At 52.0% G+C, this 22,143-nt stretch overlaps 3 protein-coding genes across 7 annotated transcripts; 2 read left to right on the top strand and 1 right to left on the bottom strand.

The window, feature by feature from the left end:
* The first annotated feature begins 2,356 nt into the window (after positions 1 to 2,356).
* Positions 2,357 to 5,415, top strand: Rln3 (relaxin 3). The gene is made up of 2 exons (XM_055621122.1): positions 2,357 to 2,600; positions 4,706 to 5,415. The coding sequence occupies exons 1-2, from the start codon at positions 2,402 to 2,404 to the stop codon at positions 4,942 to 4,944; spliced, it is 438 nt and encodes a 145-aa protein (XP_055477097.1). The 5' UTR covers positions 2,357 to 2,401; the 3' UTR covers positions 4,945 to 5,415.
* Positions 5,416 to 5,486: 71 nt separating this feature from the next.
* Il27ra (interleukin 27 receptor subunit alpha) lies at positions 5,487 to 17,129 on the top strand. 3 transcript variants are annotated; one of them, XM_055621120.1, is made up of 13 exons: positions 5,487 to 5,992; positions 7,097 to 7,254; positions 7,346 to 7,503; positions 8,560 to 8,716; positions 8,826 to 8,890; positions 10,623 to 10,806; positions 10,896 to 11,084; positions 13,772 to 13,873; positions 13,951 to 14,103; positions 15,731 to 15,856; positions 16,266 to 16,356; positions 16,486 to 16,579; positions 16,680 to 17,129. In XM_055621120.1, the coding sequence occupies exons 1-13, from the start codon at positions 5,673 to 5,675 to the stop codon at positions 16,857 to 16,859; spliced, it is 1,977 nt and encodes a 658-aa protein (XP_055477095.1). In that variant the 5' UTR covers positions 5,487 to 5,672; the 3' UTR covers positions 16,860 to 17,129. The 3 variants fall into 3 exon arrangements, with proteins under 3 accessions (XP_055477095.1, XP_055477093.1, XP_055477096.1); XM_055621118.1 differs by having other exon boundaries at positions 16,453 to 16,579; XM_055621121.1 differs by having other exon boundaries at positions 5,962 to 5,992; positions 6,782 to 7,254; positions 16,453 to 16,579.
* Positions 17,130 to 17,589: 460 nt separating this feature from the next.
* Palm3 (paralemmin 3) lies at positions 17,590 to 21,722 on the bottom strand. 3 transcript variants are annotated; one of them, XM_055621117.1, is made up of 5 exons: positions 21,560 to 21,722; positions 20,958 to 21,100; positions 20,766 to 20,850; positions 19,811 to 19,856; positions 17,590 to 19,676 (listed from the first exon to the last, which is right to left on the bottom strand). In XM_055621117.1, the coding sequence occupies exons 2-5, from the start codon at positions 21,071 to 21,073 to the stop codon at positions 17,839 to 17,841; spliced, it is 2,085 nt and encodes a 694-aa protein (XP_055477092.1). In that variant the 5' UTR covers positions 21,074 to 21,100; positions 21,560 to 21,722; the 3' UTR covers positions 17,590 to 17,838. The 3 variants fall into 3 exon arrangements, with proteins under 3 accessions (XP_055477092.1, XP_055477091.1, XP_055477090.1); XM_055621116.1 differs by lacking the exon at positions 21,560 to 21,722 and adding an exon at positions 21,515 to 21,549; XM_055621115.1 differs by lacking the exon at positions 21,560 to 21,722 and having other exon boundaries at positions 20,958 to 21,503.
* Positions 21,723 to 22,143: the final 421 nt, after the last annotated feature.

The following is a 22,143-nucleotide window of genomic DNA, read 5'->3' as shown; positions in this document are numbered from 1 at the left end:
TGTGGCGGCACACGTATTTAATCCTGCACTGGGAGAGGGGTAGACAGGAGGGGAGGCAGAGGCAGGCACATCTCTGAGTTTGAGGACAGCTTGGGCTACAAAGCAAGTCCAAGACAGACAAGGCTATACAGAGAAACCCTGACTCGAAAAAACAAAAAAGAAAGATGAAAGAACCCACATGAATGTGGTACACACACACAAAAAGACAGAAATAAAAATATATACATAATTCTAAAACAAATTTTTAAAAATTGGGCTTTCTAAAACAGGATCTCACAATGTAACTGTGGCTGGCCTAGAACTTCCTATGTAGACTAGACTGGCCTCATACTCACAGAGAGCTGCCTGCCTCTGCCTCCTGAGTGCTGGGGATTAAAGGCATGAGCCATTATGCCAGCAAGAATAATAATTTTAAAAGCAAATTGTGATGTTTCACACCTGCATCCAGATGGTCAGAGAGTCTGAGGCCAGTCAGGGCTACACAGTCACTGACTTCTTGTTTTTAACAAAATCTCAGTTGTTGAATTTTACTAATAAAGACTTGGGAGCCAGATGCTGGAGTGACAGTGGACTATCTTATAGAGGCAGAGAAGGCACCCAGCTGACCTTCCTCCTCAGCTGATGTCCCCAAAAGGCATGTCTCCATGTCTTCTCAAAAAAACAAAAAACAAAAACCCTCAAACTGAATGACCCTCCCTTCTTGTTTCTCTCTATCGGTCCTCCTGACTTCCTCTTACTCTCCATGTTTTTTTAGGAAAAAAACTCCCTGTCAACTGGTTGCTTGCTCTGCCTCTTCTGTTTACAATACTCAAGCAGAAAGCTCGTGGATTAAAGGTATGTGCTAGGGCTGAGCCACACCACAACTAGAAACAGGTTTTCCCAGGAAGCAACACAATCTGGGGGTTCACAGTGTGGGCAAATGTCCTGCAACACTGACTGGCCCAGCACTGGGTACGAATCCTACCTCTGTTTTTCGGCCTCGAGGACGGAGCCCAGCACAAGCGTTCCACCATCTGTTTATTTTTTAAGGTATTTATTTACTGTTTGAATAAGTGTGTGTTTGAGAGTCTATGTGTATCACATGCAGGTGCCTGGGACCAGAAGGGAGCATCAGAGGTCCTGGAACTGGAATTACAGGGGGCTGTGAGCCCCCAGGATGGGTTCTGAGAACCAAACACACTGTTTGCTGTTATTTCTGTCTTCTCTGGAAGGGCAGCAAGTGCCAACATCGCTCCAGCTTCCCACTCTGTTTTTTTCAGACATGGTTTCTTTATGTTGCCCAAGTTGTTCTCACACTTCTACACCTCCACAATCCTCACAATCTTCCACAATCTTCCACAATCCTTCCACAATCTTCCACAATCCTCGTGAGTACAGGGAACACAATTGGCCCCCAGGATCCAAGGAAAAGGTCACAGCTGTGCTACAGAACAAGAAAGGCCTTTCTTTAAGAAGTGTTTTTGTAGGGGCTCACAGAGACTGGACTGCTGACTGGAGAGCATGCCCAGGACTGACCTAGCTCTGTGCATATATGTAACAGGTGTGCAGCTTGCTCTTCATGTGTGACTTCTAACAGTGGGAACAGGGGCTGTCTCTGAGTCTGTTGCCTGCTTTTGGGACCGTTTCCCTATAGGTGCAATAGAAAATGCAGCTAGTCTTACTGCAACTTGATATGCCAGGGGTGGTTGATATTCATGAGAGAGAATATCTTATCTGAAGAGAAACGGGAGAACTAGATGGAGTGGGGAAGGTGGGGAACAGGGGGAAGAGGAGGGGGAGAAACTGCAATCAGGATGTGAGATAGATAGATAGACAGATTTTTTTAAAGCCGTGTTTTTAGACTGTTATTTCTGTCTGTACATGTGCTCACATGTATGTGCATGTGCTCACATGTATGTGCATGTACTTGCAGCTTCCTTACGGGGCCTTCATCTCCCCTGGAGCTGGAGTTACAGGCAATTGTGACCCGCCTGCTCTGGGTGCTGGGAGCCAAACTCAGGCCACTTGGAAGAGACAGAAAGTGTCTTATCTACTATGTCATCGCTCCAGCTCCAGTGGTGAGTTCGAGGCTAGCCAGGCTTGGAGAGTCTCTCTAAAAAAAAGAAAGGAAAACCAAGAAGAGAGCTGGTGGCTTACTCCTATAACCCCAGCATTTCATAGTAGACGGAAGCAGGAGGATTGTTCAGCCGTGGAAGATGACAGAGAGCTGAGCCATGTCACCCTGTCTGCGTGAAAGGTTATCTCTTGGCAAGGAGATGGTAAAGGTCAGGTTGCCGGCTGCCTCCCCTGTGCTTGGAAGATAACCCAGGTCAGCGGGCGGGGCTGGGAGCCAGGCGGTATAAATGGGGTGGCGGAGGAGGTGCAGACAGAGCCACCTGGGTCGCAGGCGTCTCAGCTGATCATGGCAACGGCCATCCGGCGCGCGCTGCTGCTGCTGCTGGCCGCCTGGGCCCTCCTCGGGGTGCTCACGCTGCAGGCTGAAGCGAGGCCTGCGCCCTACGCGGTGAAGCTGTGCGGTCGCGAGTTCATCCGCGCGGTCATCTTCACCTGCGGGGGCTCACGATGGCGCCGGGCGGACATCCTGGCCCACGACTCTCTCGGTGAGTGCGAAGGGAGAGCAATCAATCAACCTGGAGCAAGGTGGCCAGGTCGGCACATAGCCAGAACAGAGGAGGGGTTGTAGGAGCCAGGCACGGCGCACACCGACCTTCCAAACGCTTGGGAGGTAGTGGCAAAGATTCACACATTTAAGGGCTACAAGGGTCAGACCCAGTGTTGAGAATTCAAGGAAAAAAGAAAGGGGTGCGGAGGAATAGTGGGAACGCCTCCCTCTGCCTGGCCTCTAAGTTTACCCAGGACTGGGATGTACGGTTGAAGAGCTGAGGTAGCTGGACGCAGCCATGCTGGGGCTTGGAGGCAGGGGTGTGAAAACCAGAAAGCCGCTAGGCCACCCTTTCCTGAGTTCCGGCTGTGTGCAGCATGGCGCGGCGCAGAGGTGCCACCGCCACCGTCCCTGAGGAGCCTGGGACGATCTAGGCGAGGGTGCAGCACGTTTGTCATCCACGATGGCGAGGAATGCTGGTCACCGGGCTTGATTTTGCCGCCTTCTGGCCTCTCTAGCCCCACCACCCTGCAGAGACTATTCCTGGTGAAATGGAGCACACAGTGCGTCACTGAGATATTGCGAAATTCTTTTCTTTTTTCTTTTTCTTTTTTTAAGATAAAACTTTAGATAATTTATTTGAGCAGGACATTTTTTGTGTGAACTGAAAAATATCAAACTGAAATAGTTTATTTCTGTGAAGGCTTTAAAAGCAAATATTGCAACAAAAAAAAAAAAGGAGCAAATATTGCAAAGGAAATGCAGACGGGGAATAAACTGTTTCATTACAGAATTGTCTTTTTGATACACCTTGTTTTCATGTGGCTATAGGTTAGTTGACAGGCTTGGTTGACAAAGGTTACATTTTGCATTCCTCTTACACAAACATCTACTAGAAATGACCAAAGTTGTATTTTTCTCATATTTAAAGTCTAAACAATATTAAGGCTGTTTCTATGGCTAGCTGATTTCTTTTTGCCAAGAGATTTTCAGGTGTAATGCCCACTTTCAATATTAGATTAACAAAGAATAAAACCTCCTATTTTGTGTGCTAAATCTACATATATAAAATATAGACTTTTAATTCTATAGCTCTGCAATGTAGACAGCTTGTGGCAGTTTTGTTCATAGATTCCATGACCTACGTCATTCTAGACAACATAATGACATTTGCAAAATTCTTTAACAGGGCAGACTGTTTATTATGGATGGACTACGAGAGGCCAAGCAGGACAGGGCAGTTCGGTAGAGGCAAGGGCAATGATGAAGGTCAACACTACGCTTGGTGGCCCAGGGCTTGGTGATTTGGTGGCACATGACTACAAGCCCAAAACTATGGGAAGGCAGGGTGATCATGAGTTCAAAGGCAGCCTGAGACCCTGTCTCCAAAAAAAAAAAAAAAAAATGCAAAAACAAAAATGGGGGTGGGGAAGATGGTGGAGATGGTGAGAGGAGAGATGTGTGGATAAATGTATAGATGGATGATGGATGTGTGTGCACAGGGGCATGCCTGGGTTAAACCAGCAGCACTGTGGCCAAATGGCTGTGTCCTCATGCAAGCCTGCTGAGGTGCCCCAGTCTCATAGAGATCATGGTGGCAATAGCAGCTCCTTATTAGCAGAAGTTAATGTGGAAAGGCAGTCAAGACAGTCAGTATACACCAGTGTGCACTTGGGCGCTCCTACGTGCCCAGTATTGTTGTGCTTTTCCTGGTACTCAGTTTCCCACTAGTGGCAAAACCACAGACAGGAGTTAGTATTAGCCCCCTGCACACTTTGTGGAAAAGAAAACTGACCCTCAGAGAAGTAATCTCATTCACAATTCTAACTTAGGGAGCCCAGCTACCGAATGCATACTTTCATCTACCTGGTCCACATTAAATCCATGGTCCACATGAAATCCATGACAGAAGAGATTTCAAGGCTAAGCCTTTGGCATAGAAACTGACAACAGAGCCAGCATTTGAACCCATAACTGAATGAAATAAAATTTAGAACGGCAACCTTGATCCTCCAGACGAGAGAGACATAACCAGGCCAGACAGGAGTCTGAGGTGACAGTGGCTATGCACTGAGCCCTGATTCTTCCTCTTTGCTTTTGCAGGGGACTTCTTCCCTGATGGACAAGCCAGTACAGACAACCTGGCCAGCGAACTGGACGAAGCTGTGGGCTCCAGCGAGTGGCTGGCCCTGACCAAATCCCCCCAGGCCTTCTATGGTGGTCGACCCAGCTGGCAAGGGTCTCCTGGGGTGGTTCGCAGCAGCAGGGATGTGCTGGCAGGCCTTTCCAGCAGCTGCTGCGAGTGGGGCTGTAGTAAGAGCCAAATTAGCAGCTTGTGCTAGGACCCGGGTTGGGCGATGAGGAAGCAGCCCGAGCCTCCAACCCGCTCAACGCTGTGTGAAGTTAAGGAGCACACAGGCAAGGCTCCGAGGCTCTGCCTCCTCACAGACCCCCTACCAAGACGTACGTGCCAACCTATCCCCACCTTGCTCCGGGCCACGCCCCATCCAGCCAAACAGGAACTTCATCTTCATGGCTGAGTTCTAACCCGCCCCAATCCCGTCCTACCGAGCCCCGAGCCCTGCTGCAACCAAATGCTCACCTACCCAAACTGGCCACACTGAGCCCCCTGTTCCTTATCCCGGCCTAATTACCACTACTGTCCCCTGGCCAGGCCAGTGCAAGCTGCCCCCTGCTCCTGTCCCTTCAGTGCCCAAACCACAGCGCCCTGTTGTAAACCCCAGGACTGAGGGAGCGAGGTGCCCTGTACTTAGACTTCCCCACCGAAAAATAAAGGTTCAGTTCTGAGCATTTGCACGCGTGCGTCTCATTGCTGGGAGTGGGCGGATTTGGGGACTTCCTGCCCTGGGCCGGGGTGGTTTCCTTCCCGCAGGCTGCAAGCCCAGGCCTGGCGTTGTCGTTTGTCCTTGGGAGACATGAGCGGGCTCCAGGTTGTGCGCCTCACGCCGTTGGAGCTGCTGCCGCCGCTGCTGCTGCTGCTGCCGCCGCTGCTCGGAACGCAGCCCCACGGTGAGCGGCTCTTAAGTGGCCGGCTCGGGGTCACAGTTGTATGGCGGAGGGGACTGTGCGACAACAGGATGTAGCAGGACCGAGAGGGGCCTGTAATCCGTCTGCGCCGTCCCAGCACCTGCCAGGCCCTGGGCTCCAGGACTGCACCCTCGCGGTACCGGAGGATGGACACTTTCGCAGTCCGGCACGGTCAGGTCCCGAGAATTTGACCACGGTTCTCCCGGCCCTCTGCGCCCCTGCAGGCAGTCCCGGCGCACTGCAGTGCTTCAGAGTCGGTCCCTTGGGAATCCTGAACTGTTCCTGGGAACCTCTGGGCGACTTGGAGATTCCGCCTGTGCTGTATCATCAGAGTCAAAAATAGTGAGTACCTGGAGTGATTTGGAGAAACTGAGGCGCGGGAAGTGACCACTAGGATTTCAGCTGGCTTTGGTTAAGAGGACTTCGAGTCCAGCTGCTGGGAATTCCTTCCACACTCTCAAGATCCTCAAGCTAGCCCACGCATTTCCTTACTCGGTAACTAGTCACTTTCCCTCTGTAAGAGCCAAGCCTCCCCGCCCCCGTGGCAGTAATGATGGCACGGGCCTCCCATGGTTGATTCTGCTCATCAATGCGGTAGGCACATGGCAAAGAAAAAATGCTTAGCACTAGGAAGCATTTAGATCGTTATATGACATCAGGGAGGTAACTTGACTTTTCGGAGCAGTTTAGTTCACTCTGAGCTGGCATCGTGACACACACCTATTAGCCATAGCACTTGGGAGGTGGAAGCAAGGGGTTTGATCAAGGGTTCAAAGCCAACTTCAGCTTCATAACCAGTTTGAGGCCAGCATGGGACTCAAAACATGTAATCCTTATCAAAACAACAACGAAAACAGTCTTAATGTACAATAATGAAAGCTGGTCCTGGTGGGGTTCAGGGTGTAGGGTCCAGGGAAAAGTCTGGAAATTCCATTTTGATGAGCTAAGTTAAGGAAAGCAAAAAGGGCTTTGGGAGAAGGAACAAAGGAGGGTATCTTCCTGCTTCTGTCTCTCGTTTGCTGAAATGACAAGTGTGAATTGTCTGTCACCTGGCCCACTGTTGAGCACTTTCAGAATGTACATGTATTTGTTTTGTTCTGTTTTCTTGATTTTTTTTTTTTTTTTGGCTAGGCTTTCACTGCATAGCCTTGGCTGTCCCGGAACTTGCTCAGTAGACCAGGCTGTCCTTGAACCCACATAGATCCTCCTGCCTCTGCTCCCCAGTGCTTCAATGAAAGGTGTGTGTCACCACCTCCCAGCCAGAATGTACATGTATTGAAGAAGAGGGATAGAGGGGTTAAATCACTGGCTTCAGGCCACACAGTTTTGTCATAAGAGCAGGCCTTCAGACTCCAGCAGAGAGGGTTGAGGGTATGAAGTCCAGGCAAGGAGGTACCAAGCTTAGCCTGTGCCAAGATGTATCCCTTCTCTCGTGTTTCCTCACAGCCATTTCAACAGAACCCAGGAGGTGAAGGTGCCTTCCAGGCAGAGCTGGGTGACCATTCCCCGGGAACAGTTCACCATGGCTGACCAGCTCCTCATCTGGGGGACACTAGAAGGACGACCTCTCTGGTCCCCTGTCTTTGTGAACCTGGAGACACAAAGTAACACAGTGGGGTTGGGGTGAGGCCCACCGTCAGGGTGGGAGGGTGGCTGTAGGCCCTTGCTCCGTGCCCTCTGGCCTTCTCTTTGCAGTGAAGCCTGACACCCCTCAGCTCTTCCCTGACGTGGACTTTTCTGAGGAAACGCCCCTGGAAGCCACTGTGCACTGGGCACCACCCCTGTGGCCACCTCAGACGGTTCTCATCTGTCAGTTCAAATACAAAAACTGCCAGGGTAAAGAGTGGGCCCAGGTGAGTGCCAGGCTTCCTTCTCACCCCATTTCCAGTAGACGAGACAGAACCCCAAATCCAAGAGAGCACAGGCTCATTTGGCACCTCATTTGTCATGGAGTCACCCCAAATCCCACATAGAAGACCTCACAAGCAGCTTTGTCCATTTGTTTCTTGTTTTTTCAGATAGAGTCTGCCTAGTAGCCAGGCTGGCCTCAGAGCCATGACTCCAGCTCTGGCCAGCCCCCTGAGCACTTGGACAGAAGGGTTGCATTGCCAACCCTAGATACTCCCCCGGTAGCTGAAGGGGCTGGGGGCAGTGAAACAAGTTTTCACTGTGTGATCCTGGTAGCCTGAGACTCACAGAGATCCACCTGACTGCCTCTCCCATTGGGATTAAAGGTGTGCACCACCATACCTGGCCTGCATGGGTATCTTAAACAGCTAAAATTTGTCTCAAAAACAACGACAACAACAACAACAAAACAGCCTGGGGTAGGAAGATCACTCAGCAAAGTACTTTCACACAGGCAAAAGGTCCTGAGTATGATCCCAGCACCCATGTGAGAAAGACAGGCATGCTGGCACCGTGTAACCTCAGCAGAGGCAGAGACAGGTGAATCTTAGACCTATGGACCTTCCAGCCTAAGAAATTGATGAGCTCCAGAGTCAATGAGAGACCTTGTCTCAAAAAAAACAAAGTGGAGGGCATGTGAGATCTGACATCGTGGGAAGAGGCAGCTGCCGTGAAAGCGCTATGACCTAAGTTGGTTTCTGGGAACCACATAAAGGTAGCAGGAAAGAACTTACTTCATACTTGTTCTCTCCCCCACCCCCACATGCAACGTTCACTCACACACAATAGAGAAGTTTAAAATCAGATGGTGAGCGACAGAAGACACCTGACATCAACACTTGTGCACACACACGAACACACAGACACACTGAGGGGTTGGTGTAGCTCAGTGCTAGAGGCTTGCTTAGCCTCTGTCAGACCCAGGACCACAGCACTGGAAAAAGAAGAACGTCTCCTGAGCACAGAGGACGACCTCATCACTTTCCCTATCCTTTTCCCAGCTGGAGCCACAACTGAGGACAGACCTGATGACTCCTGTTGAGATGCAGGACCTGGAACCTGGCACCAGCTACCAGGTGTCTGGACGCTGCCGAGTGGAGCACGGATATCCTTGGGGCGAGTGGAGCCGGGACCTGTCTTTCCAGACGCCACTCTCGGGTGAGGACGTCTCCATTTGTCATGCACTTCTTGCCCGCGGTCCACCACAGGCCAGGCAGTCTTGTCCATCTAACTAACTGCCTTTCCTTGTTCTCATCATCTCCTGAAGATGTGTGGGTGTCGGGGAACGTCTGTGAAACATCTGGCAAGCGGGCAGCTCTGCTTCTGTGGAAGGTGAGCCGCTGGACCAAAGGCAGTTCTCTGCAGGGCCTGGGAACGCCCAAGCAGCAATGGCTTTCTCTGCTGCCCCCTGGAGGTTTTTTCCTGGATTGCAACGCTCTCCTGCAGAGCTGGGTGCGCAGGGGAGGGGCTGCGTGTGCGTGTCTCCACCTACCCGTGAGAGAGGGGAGGTGTGCTGGGCAGGAGCCAGAGACCCAGGCAAGGGGCAGCAGATATGAAGGTATAGGCTCATGACACGATCTCAGGGCAGGTTTGCAAGAAGTGACGCATCGCTTGTGCTGCAAGCTCCCGTGCTGCCTTCAGACAGGTGGTAGAACAGGCTGTCCTGAGCCGGACATGGTGTGCACACCTGTAATCAGGGAGACAGAGGCAGGCAGATCTCTGGGAGTTCGAAGCCACTCTGGTCTACAAAGCGAGTCCAGGACAGCCAAGGCTACAGAGAAAAACCCTGTCTCGAAAAAACAAAAACAAAACGAACAAAAAAAGAGAGTGTCCTGGTCCTGAGATCCAAGGTGACCCACACCTGTGATCCCAGCTGCTCAAGAGTTGAGACAGAAAGATTGAGTGTTTGAGACCAGCCAGATTGAGTTCAAGGTCAAGGCATCTTAGTCTGAAAAAGAAAAGGTTTTAAAGGAGGGCTCAGCTACAGAATACTTGGTAAGAATGTATGAGACCCCAGGCTCCAGGCTCAGCACTGTTGACCATCAGCCATGCCGGCTATGGCTGAGCTCTGCAAGGAATACAACAGAAGATGACCCTGAGCCACACAATTAAATGCCATCCATTTCGTTCCACGTGTGTTTATGCATGTATACATGCAAACGTGTGGATGCATGCATGTGAGTGCATGTATGTGAGCATGCATGTGTACATCCAAGTGTGTACTGTATGCACGCATGAAAAAAGCATATATTGGAATGCACGTGTGTGAATCTAGCGTGTGTACATTTATACTTTCTAACTCACAGAAATCCCCCTGCCTCTGTCTCCTAAGTAGTGGTACTGAAGGTGTTAAATATTGTGCCCTGCTAGAGTGTGCTGGAATCACTTAAATTATTACACATTCCTATCCTTGTAAGTTTCCACTGGGGAGGAAGTTACAAAGCCACAAGGGAGGAGCCGGAGGTGTGCAGCGGGCCAGGAGCCTTTAATGAATGTTTCAAAGCTCTTAGGTCCCTCTGGAGTGCGGCCCGGAAGAAGCAGAGCTTCCCTTGAATGTCTGAGGTCATGGATTCTATCCACAGCACTGTGTGGGCCAGATGTGACAGTGTGCAGCCGTGATCCCAGCAATGGGCAGTAGAAGCAGGGGTCTGAGCTGGCTGTTTACAGACACCAGGATTAAGAGAGTAGAACAAGGCAGGTCCAATAGGTGCGGGATCAAAGCTCTTCATGTAAACTTGCTGTCCTGCCTGCTTTAGATTTACTTTTGTTTCCTAAGACAGGGTCCCACATAGGCTGGCCACAAACTCGTGGCCACCCCTCCCGCCTCTGCAGTGGTATTCTGGTACTGCGTGCTGAGATGGGAGATGTGAAGCACCCCACCAGGCTCTTGGACTTCACACCCATTGGCATGTCTCCTCTCTCCAGCCCCGCTCTGTGAAGCCCTCTGAGACTCTGTGTCTTCATCCTTAAGCTGGGCCTCACATGCTGCTGGGCTTTGACATCCTAAATGGCGGGCACTCAACAAAATGGGGGCACACTAACCACAACTTCTCCTCCCCCTCAGGACCCAAAGACCTGTGTGCAGGTGACTTACAGAGTCTGGTGTGGGGCTGGAGGTGTTACTAGGACACAAGAAGAGGTCCCGTGTTGCAAGTTCCCCGTCCCTGCACAGACGGAGTGGGCAGCGGTGTCCAGTGGCAACAGCAGCAGCCAGGCGCCTCTCACCAACCTGTCTTTGGTGTGCTTGGGTAAAAACACATGAGGTTCTTCTGTCCAGTACCCTGGAGGACAAGAGCCTTTCTGAGTGAACAGCCAAGGTGTTTCTTTCCATGTCTAGCTCCAGAATCTGGCCCCTGTGATGTAGTGGTCAGCAGAACTGCTGGGAGCCCAGGCCTAACAGTGACCTGGAAGCAAGGGACCAGGAAACCGTGGGAGTATGTGGTGGACTGGGCTCCGGATGGTGACAGCCTGGACAAGCTCAACTGGGTCCATCTCCCCTCGGAAAACCTCAGCACTTTGTTACTAGGTGAGGCCCAGGGACACCTCGGCTCCTGTCTGCGCTGCTCCGCCTGCTGCTGCTATAACAAAATGCCTGGGGCTGGACCCTTAGCTTTGGGAGGACTGAGAGCATGTATCTGCTGACTCTAGCAGTCGCTCTCGGAGACCCCTGGTGGTTGTGTTGTGGTGGGAGTCTGTGCCAGACAGAGACCCCTGTTGACACAGGAAGCCAGAGATGGCTCAAATTGTAACTTTATGAGAAAAAAGCTGCAGAGGCCATCACAGGCTTCTAGACTGAGAAGTGAGAGTTGCGCTTCTGTCTCAGGTACAAAGGAAGAAAATGAGGTTTTGGGAGAGGAAGGCAGGAAGCTTATGGGTGCACTGAATGGAAAAAGGAAGGAGTCCCAGCTTGTGGTGGCTACGGCAGCACTCAGGGGGCTGAGGCAGGAGGAGCACTATTCACGAATTTTGGGACAGCCTGGGGGAGAGAATGAAAAAGAGGGAAGGGGAGAGGAAGAGAGAGTGGGAAAGGTAGAAGGAAAGAGTGAAAGAGTTACAGGAAAGAAGAGAGAATAGGGGAGGGAGGGACAAAAGGAAGGGGTGGAAGGGACAAAAGGAAGGGAGGGAGGGATAAAAAGGAGGGAGAGACAGACAGAGACAGAGGGGGGAAGAGCAGAGCACTGAATATGATTCTGGAACATTCCTTCTTTGGCCCACGTTGCTGGCCCAGTAGTGTAGAAGGCGACCTTCAGAAGCCTGACTCCCTGGAAAGGAGTGCCGGCTCACAGCAGGATCTGTGTCTGTGCCTCTCAGCGGCCTGTTCTTTTACTTCCCGGCCTTGGAGCAAAATTGCACTGTGGTGACTGACACATGCGTAGCCGAGCAGAAATGCTGGCAAACCAAGGCCCCTCAGGAGCAGCCCTTGTCTAGTGATTAAGAGGGCTGGGGAACTGTGTTCCCAGCTTCCCCAGACAGCCCAGGGCCTCACTTCCCTGCTTTGGAGACTTACTTATTTTGTTTTTAATTTCTTAGAGATTATAATATAATTGCACTTTTCCTTTCTTTTCCCTCCCCCATAACCTTCCCACATGCTCCTCCTTGCTCTCTTTCAAATTCATGGCCTCTTTTTTCATTAATTGCTATTGCATGCGTATATGTATATACACGTATAGTCCTAATGCAGCTACCTCAGTCTGAATAATGTTACTTAAATGTTCTCAGAGATGACCATGTTTACTCTTCCCCGAGGAAGACTTTCTCTGTCGCTCTCAGCATCCCTTAGTTGCCTGCAGTTCTTTGTGTGGGGTTGAGTTTCCACGAACTTTTCCTGCTTTGGCATGTCTCTTGGTGTTGTCCTGTCTGGCTCACTTTTGGGTAGCCACAGCAAACTCCTCGATCCTCTGGCTCTTGCAGTCTCCTCAGTGCTCCCTAGCCTGAGGAGCAGGAGTGTTTTGTAGTTGTATCCTTTTGGGTCTGGACTCCACTACTCCACGCTATGTTTGACTTTAAGATTTTTAAATATTTTAATATTGTGTCTGTGTGTATGTGCTCTTGGACACAGGAGCTCTCAGAAGCCAGAGGAGCCCTTGGAGGTGGAGGTACATACTTGGTTACATAATGGTGCCCTCTGTACCACAATGTACCATCTTTCCAGACCCATGTTTCATTTAATGGTCTTCTCTCTGTCTGTCTGTCTCATTTTTTAAGACAGGGTTTCTCTGTGTAGCCCTGGCTGTCCAAGAACTCACTCTGTAGACCAGGCTGGCCTTGAACTCAGGGATCCACTTCCCTCTGCCTCCTGAGTATTGGGATCAAAGATATGTGCTACCATTCCTGGCTCCTTATTCTATTTTATTTTTTGAGAGAGGGTCTCACTATATCCTTCTGTCCTGGAACGCACTCATGAGCTACCTTGCCTGGCTTCTTATTCCTTATTATAATATGAATTCTTTATGTATGTGGGTACTTTGCTTGAGTGTCTGTATGTGTACCAAGTGTGTATAGTACCCATGAGACGAGAGAGGTTTCTAGATCCCCTGGAACTGAAGTTACAGATGATTGCTAGGTACCATAGGAGTGCTGGAACTGAACTGTGTCCTCTGGAAGAGCAGCCCTTGCCCTTAACCACAGAGCCATCTCTCCAGGCCCTTAATCCCTTTTTTCCCACACCTTTGATACAGTGCAGCCCTACCCAGCTGGGCTTCTCCGTATAGACCAGGCTGGCTTGGATTAAAGGTGTGCACTACTACACCCAGATATTATTTTGTTTTTTATTATTTATTATTTTATCCTCCACCTCATGGTCTTGTCAAGGCTGGCCTTGACTTCACTAGTCAAGGAAGACTTTGAACTCCAAATCTGGAGAGACAGCTTGGTGATCAAGAGAGCACCTTGCTGAGGACCTAACTAGGGCTTCCTTCGAGCTAGGCAGGCACTCTAGCAACTGAGGCACGGCCTTAGCCCTGGTTCTTAGGTTTTGGAGCCAGAGTCTCCCCGTGTAGCCCAGCTTCAACCTCCGTAGGTGCAGGTCACTGTACACAGCTAGGACTTGTCTCTCCTTGCATTGTTTGCAACCTGCTTATCTTCCTCCCCAGTCTCATTGGCACTGTGTGGAGTAGCCTCTCCCAGGGGCCCAAATGTCAGTTCCTACAAGTCGGCACTGCGCTGGGGAGGGAGAACGGGCTGTAAATGTTTTCTTCTTCCTTCTCATTTCAGGAGATTTCAAACGTGGGGTCCCCTATCGAATTACGGTGACTGCAGTCTACTCCAGGGGCCTAGCTGCTGCGCCCCCAGTTTGGGGGTTCCTAGAGGAATTAGGTAGGGATTGGGCCTGGAGGACAAGGGGGGACATCCCAGAGCCGCAGCGGATACTGATGCCCTGCCGTTCTTCACAGCACCCCTTGCTGGGCCAGCAGTTTGGCGACTCCAAGATGACCCCCCAGGAACACCTACTGTAGCATGGGGAGCGGTCCCCAGCCACCAGCTCCGGGGCTGGGCTACTCACTACACCCTGTGCATACAGAGCACAGCCACAGCCTGCAGGAATGGTGAGCGCCACGCCTGTCCCCTTCTCTGTCCCCAAAGATCCACCTATCCACCCTGTCCCTACATTCCCAGGTCCTGGGACTTCTGTGTCACCAAGCTCCCAGAGGACAGTCTTGGCTGCCTCTGAAATGGGTTTACTGGTACAGTAAAGATGAAGGAGCTGGTCTATACTCACTGATAGTGATGGATCCCTGTCACATTTCACTGGTGAAATGCAGAAAAAAGATCGCAGATTCTTAGATGGCTTTGTTTTTTTCATAAAAAGATTATTATTATTATTATTATTGGCTCAGCATTGAGCAAATCCGAGGTTCAAATATGCAAAGAAATTTCAGTGTCAGCAGGGGTTGTAGGATTACATGGGATTTTATTTCCTTCTGTTACCCTTAAGATAGGCTAATGTTTTACTATAAGAACAGATTTCTGGGCTGGAAAGAGGTTTGGCAGTTAAGAGCACTCTTACAGGGGCCTTGGGTTCAGTTCCCCGCACCAACATGGCAGCAAACAGCCACCTGTACTTTCAGTCCCAATACCTGGCAGTATCTTCTGGCCTCCACGGGCCCTGTGTGCAGGTGGCACACAGACAGACGTTCAGGCAGGACACCCACACACATGAGAAACAATCTCAAAGAACAGATTTTTTTTTTTTCAAGTATTGTTACTGGATGACACCTCAGCGTTGAGTTCCTGTCTAGAATCCCCAGGGAGGGGCTGGGGCATGGCTCGGCAGCACAACAAGTAGCACAAGGCCATGGGTTGCATCCTGTCCCTGAAGAAACAAAAATCATTATTCTCGTCTTCCTAACTATAAACGTTATCTGAACTTGTTACAAAATCCGACTCACAGGCCTGTGAAATGGTGCACCAGATTAATACTCTTGTCCTTGAGCCTGATGGCCTGAGTTCAGTCCCTGAAACCCACATGGTGGAAGGAGAGAAGCAACTGCTACAAGTTGTCCTCTGACCCACACTTGTGCCGTCAGACACACAGACAAATCAAACAGTAATAAAGGGCTGTGGGGACATTCCAGAAACTTCAGCGTCCTCCACTTGCAGCCTACCAAATTCTGTGCACACTTGGCCACAGTGAGGTTTGTGGCACTTCAGTTTCCTGCTTGTTTGTTGAGACAGGGTCTCACGTCTGTCAACCGGACCTGGAAACTGGGTTCTGAGGAGCTGGAAGGACGGGCACAATGTCTCCTTCCTCTGTGCTCTCTTCCCTCTTCAGGGCTTTGTGCACTTGAGGCTAGCACCCAGGCAGCTCAGGAGCTCACTTCCCAATGGAAGGTTCACAGACATAAGCAAATGAGAGAACACCTAATCGGGGTCCCATGTGGTGATTAGAGCTGTGTACTAAATGGGGATTCATTTTAAATGAGGGGAGTCGGAAGACTTGTTAAGGAAGTGACACTGGACAAAATTTACTGGGGACCGGGACTATTAGACAGATTGCTCACCAAGTGAAGACCCCTGTGTTGGGATACATGCCCTCTGACCTCTGCAGAAGTAAATAAAGGAGACTAGGAGGGAGCCACATGGGAAGTTGCAGAGGAAAAGGCATAGAATGTGTGCAAGCACCCTGGGCATGATTTCACTGCTTCCCCCATCTTGTTTGGTTGTGTCCTTCAGTGAGCAGCAATATCCAGACTGTCACCCTGCCCAACCTACACTCGGGTTCCTTCAAGCTGTGGGTGATGGTGTCCACCACTGGAGGACAGGGCCCACCTGGTCCTAGCCTTTGGCTTCATCTACCAGGTATGAAGTGGGGATGGGGAGATGTCTGCCCATTTCTGGCTAGGGGTGTCTTTAATGGTGGGTAGTCTGATGAAGGAGAGAATTATGTATAGAATGGGGCTAAGGATGGAACTCAGGACCACACCCCAAGACCACCTCAGGGCACTTTGCTCCTGCTAAGTGCTGTATTATCCAGCACGGTATATCTGCAGCACTCCCAACCCTATCCTTGCTGGTCAGCACAGCCCTGCACCCCCAACTCTCGCCTCTTCCTCACAATGCTGCACCCTCAGCCCCACCCACTGAAAAGCCCACTCTTTCTTCAAGATGTCATATCTTCAATCGCGCCCACTTAAAAGGTCCACCCATCCACAGCCCCCTTGTTCAAGATGGCTGAATGTTTAGTCCGGTCTATTCTCCCCACCCACAGATAACGGGATCAGGTGGAAAACTCTGCCCTGGGTCCTCTCCCTGGGGGGCTTGCTCCTGATCATCTGTGGCCTGAGCCTGGCCATTACCAGGTAAGGGTGTCAGACGTGGGCGCTCTACCCTGCTGAGGGGTAGGAGGTAGATCTTGGCTGGGTGGCCTCGGGGCTCAGGAAGTTCATGGATTCCAGCAACGTGTTTGCCACCGGCTTCCTGCTGGCCAGGTGCTTCCACCGTGGACACAAGCTGCTTCCTCGATGGCTCTGGGAGAGGGTTCCTGACCCTGCCAACAGCAATTCTGGGCAACCTTACATAAAGGTTAGGAGATGGCAACTGTGGGAGCACCAACCTCCAACTGGAAAATGCTGGGGCAAGTGGGTGGGGAGGACCACTGAGTTTCAAACTTCCATCTCCCCAGGAGGTGAGCCTACCCCAGCCACCCAAGGATGGGCCTATCCTGCAAGTGGAGGAGATGGAGCTACCGCCCGTGACAGAGTCCCCTAAAGCCTCTGCCCCACTTTACTCCGGGTATGAGAAACACTTTCTGCCCACACCAGAGGAGCTGGGCCTTCTGAGGCCTCCAGCCCATGGGTTCTAGCCTGTTCTGCTTCAGGCTGGGAGTTGTGTCGCCATCTTGGATTAGACTTTTTTATTTTTTTAGCTTTTTGAGACAGGATCTCATCAGGGCTGAAACTCAATATATAAACCAGGCTGGCCTGGAACTCACAGAAAGCCACCTGCCTTTGCCTCCCAAGGACTGAAATTACGAGGGTGTGCCACCATGCCCAAACAATTTTTCTTTTTAAAGCCTCTGTATCTTTGACATCTTTTTGTGACTGCAGAAGAATTAATGCTCTCATTGGCCCAATCCATTTGTTGTTGTTTTCTTTATTGTGTCAGAGTCTTGATTTGTAGCCAAGGCTGGTCTCGAACTTGTGTTCTTCCTGCTGCAGCATGCCCAGTGCTGGGATTACACTGAGGTGTGTGTCACCTCACCCAATCACAACCTTTGGTTCTAGTAAGGTCAGCCTTCAAGGAGGGTATGAGGAGGGTGATTCTATGTCAAAAGACTCGTTCAAGGGTCTGAGGCACCGAAGAGCCCCTGTTTTCATGCATGAGACCAGATTTGGTTCCCTGCCCTTGTAGGAGACCCAAGTTCAGTTTCCAGCACCCACAGGGCAGCTCAGAATCACCTGTAACTTCAGTTCCAGGGAACCCGACGCCCTCTCCTGGCCTCCGTGAGCAATGCATGCACATGGTTATGCACAAACATAACTCATACACATAAAATAAGGAAAAATAAATAAATAAATAAATCGGTTTTTTTTTTTTCTAAAGCCAGAGTGCCTTAACATTTAATTTTCAAGTATAAAGGCTTCATTGCAGAAGGGATTCAGGGCCACAGGCAGTGGGTAGGGAATCTAAAAGCCCGGGTGTAAGTAAACGCAGGGGCCTACTGGCTCCTGGGTAACCACCAGTCCTATGGTACCCTGTCTGTGCCTGGGACCTTCTGCTGGATGCCAGGCAGCGAGGTAGCTGTGAGAGGAGGAGTGGGGTGCTGGGCGGCAGGCGGAGGCTCACATGACCACACAACACTGGCACGTCTTTTGCTTGGGGCCCCCATCTTCTTTGGCCTCAGCTAGCTCAAGCTGCCTGGCAGGTGCATAGGTAGGCGCCGGGTGGTCACCAGGGTTGGCCCCAGACGCCTCATGACGGAGCAGTGGCTGGCCTTCCCCAGACTGCTCCGGGGCTGGGGTCTCTTCTAGGAGGGGCGTGGCATCCCCTGAGGGTCCCTCAGTCTCAGCACAGGGCTGAGGCCGCCTGGCTGCCTCTTCCATTGGCCCTTCTTGCTTCTCCGGGCCTTGCAGTCCTTGCTCCTCTGATGTGGGCTCCTCCTGGACCAAATGAGTGGTTCCTGGCTGGCCGGCATCCTCTACTGTAAACTCTGCTCCCTCGTTGGATTTGCCTTGCTCTTCTGGACTCACCTCTTCCACGGCACCTGAGGTCTTCTCCAGCTCTAATAAAGGCTCAGTGCCTCCTGCCTCGCTACCCAATAGTTTCTTACTTTCTTTAGTATCTTCATCCAAGGGGCCCTTAGCCCCTATCTCCTCATCCAATAGTTTACTTTCTTTAATTTCTTCACCCTCACCTCCTGTCTCATCCAATAGTTTACCTTCTTCATCCAATGGGCCCTCACCTCCTGTCTCCTCATCCAACAGTTTCTTACTTTCTTTTGTTTCTTCATCCAATGAGTTCTCACCTTCTGTCTGTCCACCCAATAACATATCACTTGTTTTTGGCTCTCTGTCCAATGGGCCCTCACCATCTCTCTCCTGGTCCAATGGCTTCTCACTTCTTTTTCTCTCTGGTTTTTTTTCTGCCACCAATGGCTTCTCAGTGGTGGCAGGCTCTCCCTCGCCTCCTTTTTCTACTTCCATTGGCTCTTCATCTTCCTTCGCTTTCACCTCCCACGTTTCCTCTGTTGCTATCTCTGCTGGAAGGGGACTCTCACCTTCTTTTCTCTCTTTCTTTTCTGCCCAGCTTTCCTCCCTTCCTTGGGCAGCATCTGGCAGCACAATTGTCCCATCCCTCTCTGTCCTTCGCATTTCCATTTTTTCCCCGTCTTCCATGCCCTCTGATTTTTCCACTTCTCTTCTCTCCACCCCCCAGGACGCTTCACCCTCTCTGGGCTGTGATCCCATCACAGTCTCAGGTCCTCCTGCACACCCCACCCCCGGGGGCGCTTCTAAACCTTCCATCAAGAGCTCCTCCCAGTCTTCACTGAAGGCCCCTCTCTCCACCCAAATGAAGGAGCCCTCCTCTCCTCCAGGGCCCTCCCGACCAGCACCCTCAGGACTATCTCTTGAAGCACCAGCCTCTTTTCTGGACGTTTCAGCTTCAAATTGCTCCTGGAGCTTTGGAGAGCTGGTGTGTGCAGCCTCTAGAGCCCTGGCTGACTCCCCTGTGACATCAAGATCACTGCCTCCCAGCCCCTCCCAGACCACCTCCACCACGCCCCTGCCCTCCTTCACCCAAGTGGGCAGCTCAGGGCTGCTGGTGTCCTGCCTGGCCCCGATGGCCTCCAGCACCACTTCTTCCACTTTAGCCTCCAGCTCCACGCCCGTGGGGCCTGTGGCACTGTTCTCGGTGGCACTGAGCCCAGCCCAAACCACCTCCACCACACCATCTCCTTTGGCCTTAGTGACACTTGCTACCCCTAGGTTCAGCTGCTCTGGGATGGGGCTGTGCCCAGAGGAAGGGCCATTGGCTTCTGAAGAGTCCCCTTCGGCCTCAGGGGATGGCCTCAATGCTGGCAGAACCCCGATGGGCTCCTCCCTGGTATCAGAGGGGGACTCAAGGGACAAGCCCACTGGACCAGCTGGCAGGGAAGTTCTCTTGTCCACATCTGTGAGGCCTGAAGGAATCAAGGAGGGAAAAGGGCAGGAAGGTCAGGACAATGGGGGACAAAGAGGACCCTTGTCCCAAATTCTCTTGGGTCAAGTGATGTAGTGGTGATTGTGCCCTCGACCTCGGGACTCCAATACTCACCTACAGGGCCTGCCCCCATGGTGGGCTGAGAAAGAGGGCGGGGACCCTAAGGAGAACAGAGTCAAGGTCAGATTGGCCCTGATGTTTACCTCTCAGGTATGTTTGTACTCCACCTGCTTAATCAATATCAGGTTAAAGCTTGCTTGGCCAGTTTCTGAGGTGACCATAAACAAAAGATTTTGGGGGAAGGCAGGGGGTGCTGGGACGGAACCCAAGGCCGGGGCCACACTAGGCCAATGCAGTACTGCTGAACCACACCCCCAACCTGAAAAGATTGCAATCAGACTTTAGGCTCAGATGGGAAGAGAGTAGTAATCGACACGAAACGAATAAATACACAAATAGGAAAGGGGGAGAAGAAGAAGCTGCGAGAAGGAAGAAGCCAGTAGCAGTCTGGGGGTGACTGTTTCCAGTAGAGGCGAGACTGGGCGTGGCTCCCGGAGGAGAGCAGAGTGGGGTGTGCCCTGTCCAGAGTGCTGAGTTGGAGAAGGTTGTTGCACGCTAAGAAACAGCACTGCCCGGATGAGCTAGATAGTAAAGGGATTAGAAAGGAGGCAGAGCGGCCAGCACCGCAGGAAGGAGAAAGCGGCAGCTGCACACATCTGCACGTGCACACTCTTTGTAATCAAGGCATGATGGTAGAAGCCTGTCATCTTATCCCTGGGAAAGCTGAACAGGAAGGTCATGAGTTCAAGGTCAGCCTGGGCTAGTAGTTTCAAATTATAATCTCACTGGCCCTCCCAAAGGCACTTCGGAGTTGGTATTCCCATTTTAGGGACGGGGAAACTAAGTTCTAAACAAGACAATCAATTTGCACGCGAGCATAGAGTAAAGTAGCAGTGCGTGGGTTTGCCTGCATACCAAGACAGAGGCCGCATTTTAGAGAGCATTCTCCGTAGTGTCCTGTTCTAACCCTGCCGGCCACACCCCCTCCTCCCCACCCCTCCCTGCTCACCTCTCTGCGCCAGGCAGGCCTGCCAGCAGGTCTGTGCTGGGCACCTGTGGACGCGCTTTGCAACAGCTGCAGCTGTGACTGGAGCCTGAGGGAAAGAGGGGCTACTCGAAGCCGGCCTGGACCAAACCTGCTCCATTTCTGAAGTCTGCCAAAAGCCAGGGCTGGGCTCAAAAGCAGGGATCCCCGACTCACGAAAACAAGCTGTCTTCCAGGTTGCGAATTCGAGCCTGGGCCTGCCCCTCAGGCGACTGTGGGTCCTTGGAGGCGGGGTCCTCCGACCGCTCTGGCCCTTCAGCCGTCCCATCCATGAGCCAACGTTCTCGGAGAGATTTCCTCTGGGCATGGGAAGGGAGTCCGGGCTGGCCACAGGAAGCCTGCCTCCCCACCCATTGCTTGCAACGGCCCAGAGGGCACATTCATCAGGATGAGAGAGACATGTCCATATCTGGTCCCCCAACACCATGCCAGCACATAGCCTTCCCAAGCAGAGGCACACAACCATCATCCTTCCAGCCTGCCCGGTCGACTGGCCCTGCGAAGCCCAGAGAGACCTCCCAGTGCGCCCCTCCCCACCCCAACGTTGGCCTAAAGCTCCTCTCATCACCACCAAACTGGAAAGAAGCCTCCACCACCCCCATACTCCTGCAGAATGGGGCAGCTGTCTCCATGGCTACCTTTCGCCCGCCTCCTCTCCATCTCCCCCTCCCCAAATTAAACAGAGGTTCCTATTGTCTCTCAGCCGAACTCACACAGACACCCCACTTCACTGCCCGGGCTGGACGGGAGCCCCCAACCTTGAGGCGCTCCACGCGGAGTTTCTCCTCCTCCAGCTCGCGACGCGCGGCGCCGATCTCCTCCTGCAGCCGCCGCTTCTCCTGCGCACACACCAGAGCTGCGGGCGGGACGGATGCCGCCCTCCGCCCCCCTCCTTGGGGCTCCCGGGACTCCCGGGGCGTCCTCCAGCGGGCGGGGGCCGCAGAGCGCTGACTCAGCAGAGGGAGGGGCGGGGCGGGGCGGGCGGGGCGGGGCGGGACCAGGCTGCCGCGCCCTGATGCTGCGGAGGCCAGGCCCACGCCCAATGGTGGTCCGCAAATGGGGGCCTGGGGGCGGGGACTAGGGTTTTGGACTTCTAAGGTGGGAGGGAGGATGGGTAAGTGAGTTGCACACGCGGGGGTAGGATGATCTTTATGATTCCCAGGCCAGCCTGGACCACAAAGGGAGTAGCAAATTGGAGGCTGCTTTGGGCCACAGGAACACTGAGACAAAAACATTCTTTAAAAGGGGGAAAAAGGGTTCAGAGATATGTGGGTCCAGATGAAGAGGAGGTGTTAGTGAGATGGAGTCCAAAATGGGGGTGCAGAGATAGCCATCCAGAGAG

Source organism: Psammomys obesus, unplaced genomic scaffold (assembly GCF_907164565.1).
Source record: "Psammomys obesus unplaced genomic scaffold, mPsaObe1.curated_primary_1811, whole genome shotgun sequence".
In the NCBI taxonomy this organism is placed as follows: Eukaryota; Metazoa; Chordata; class Mammalia; order Rodentia; family Muridae; genus Psammomys; species Psammomys obesus.
The sequence above is the reverse complement of the archived record's forward strand: the minus strand, read 5'-3'. Positions and strand labels throughout refer to the sequence as shown.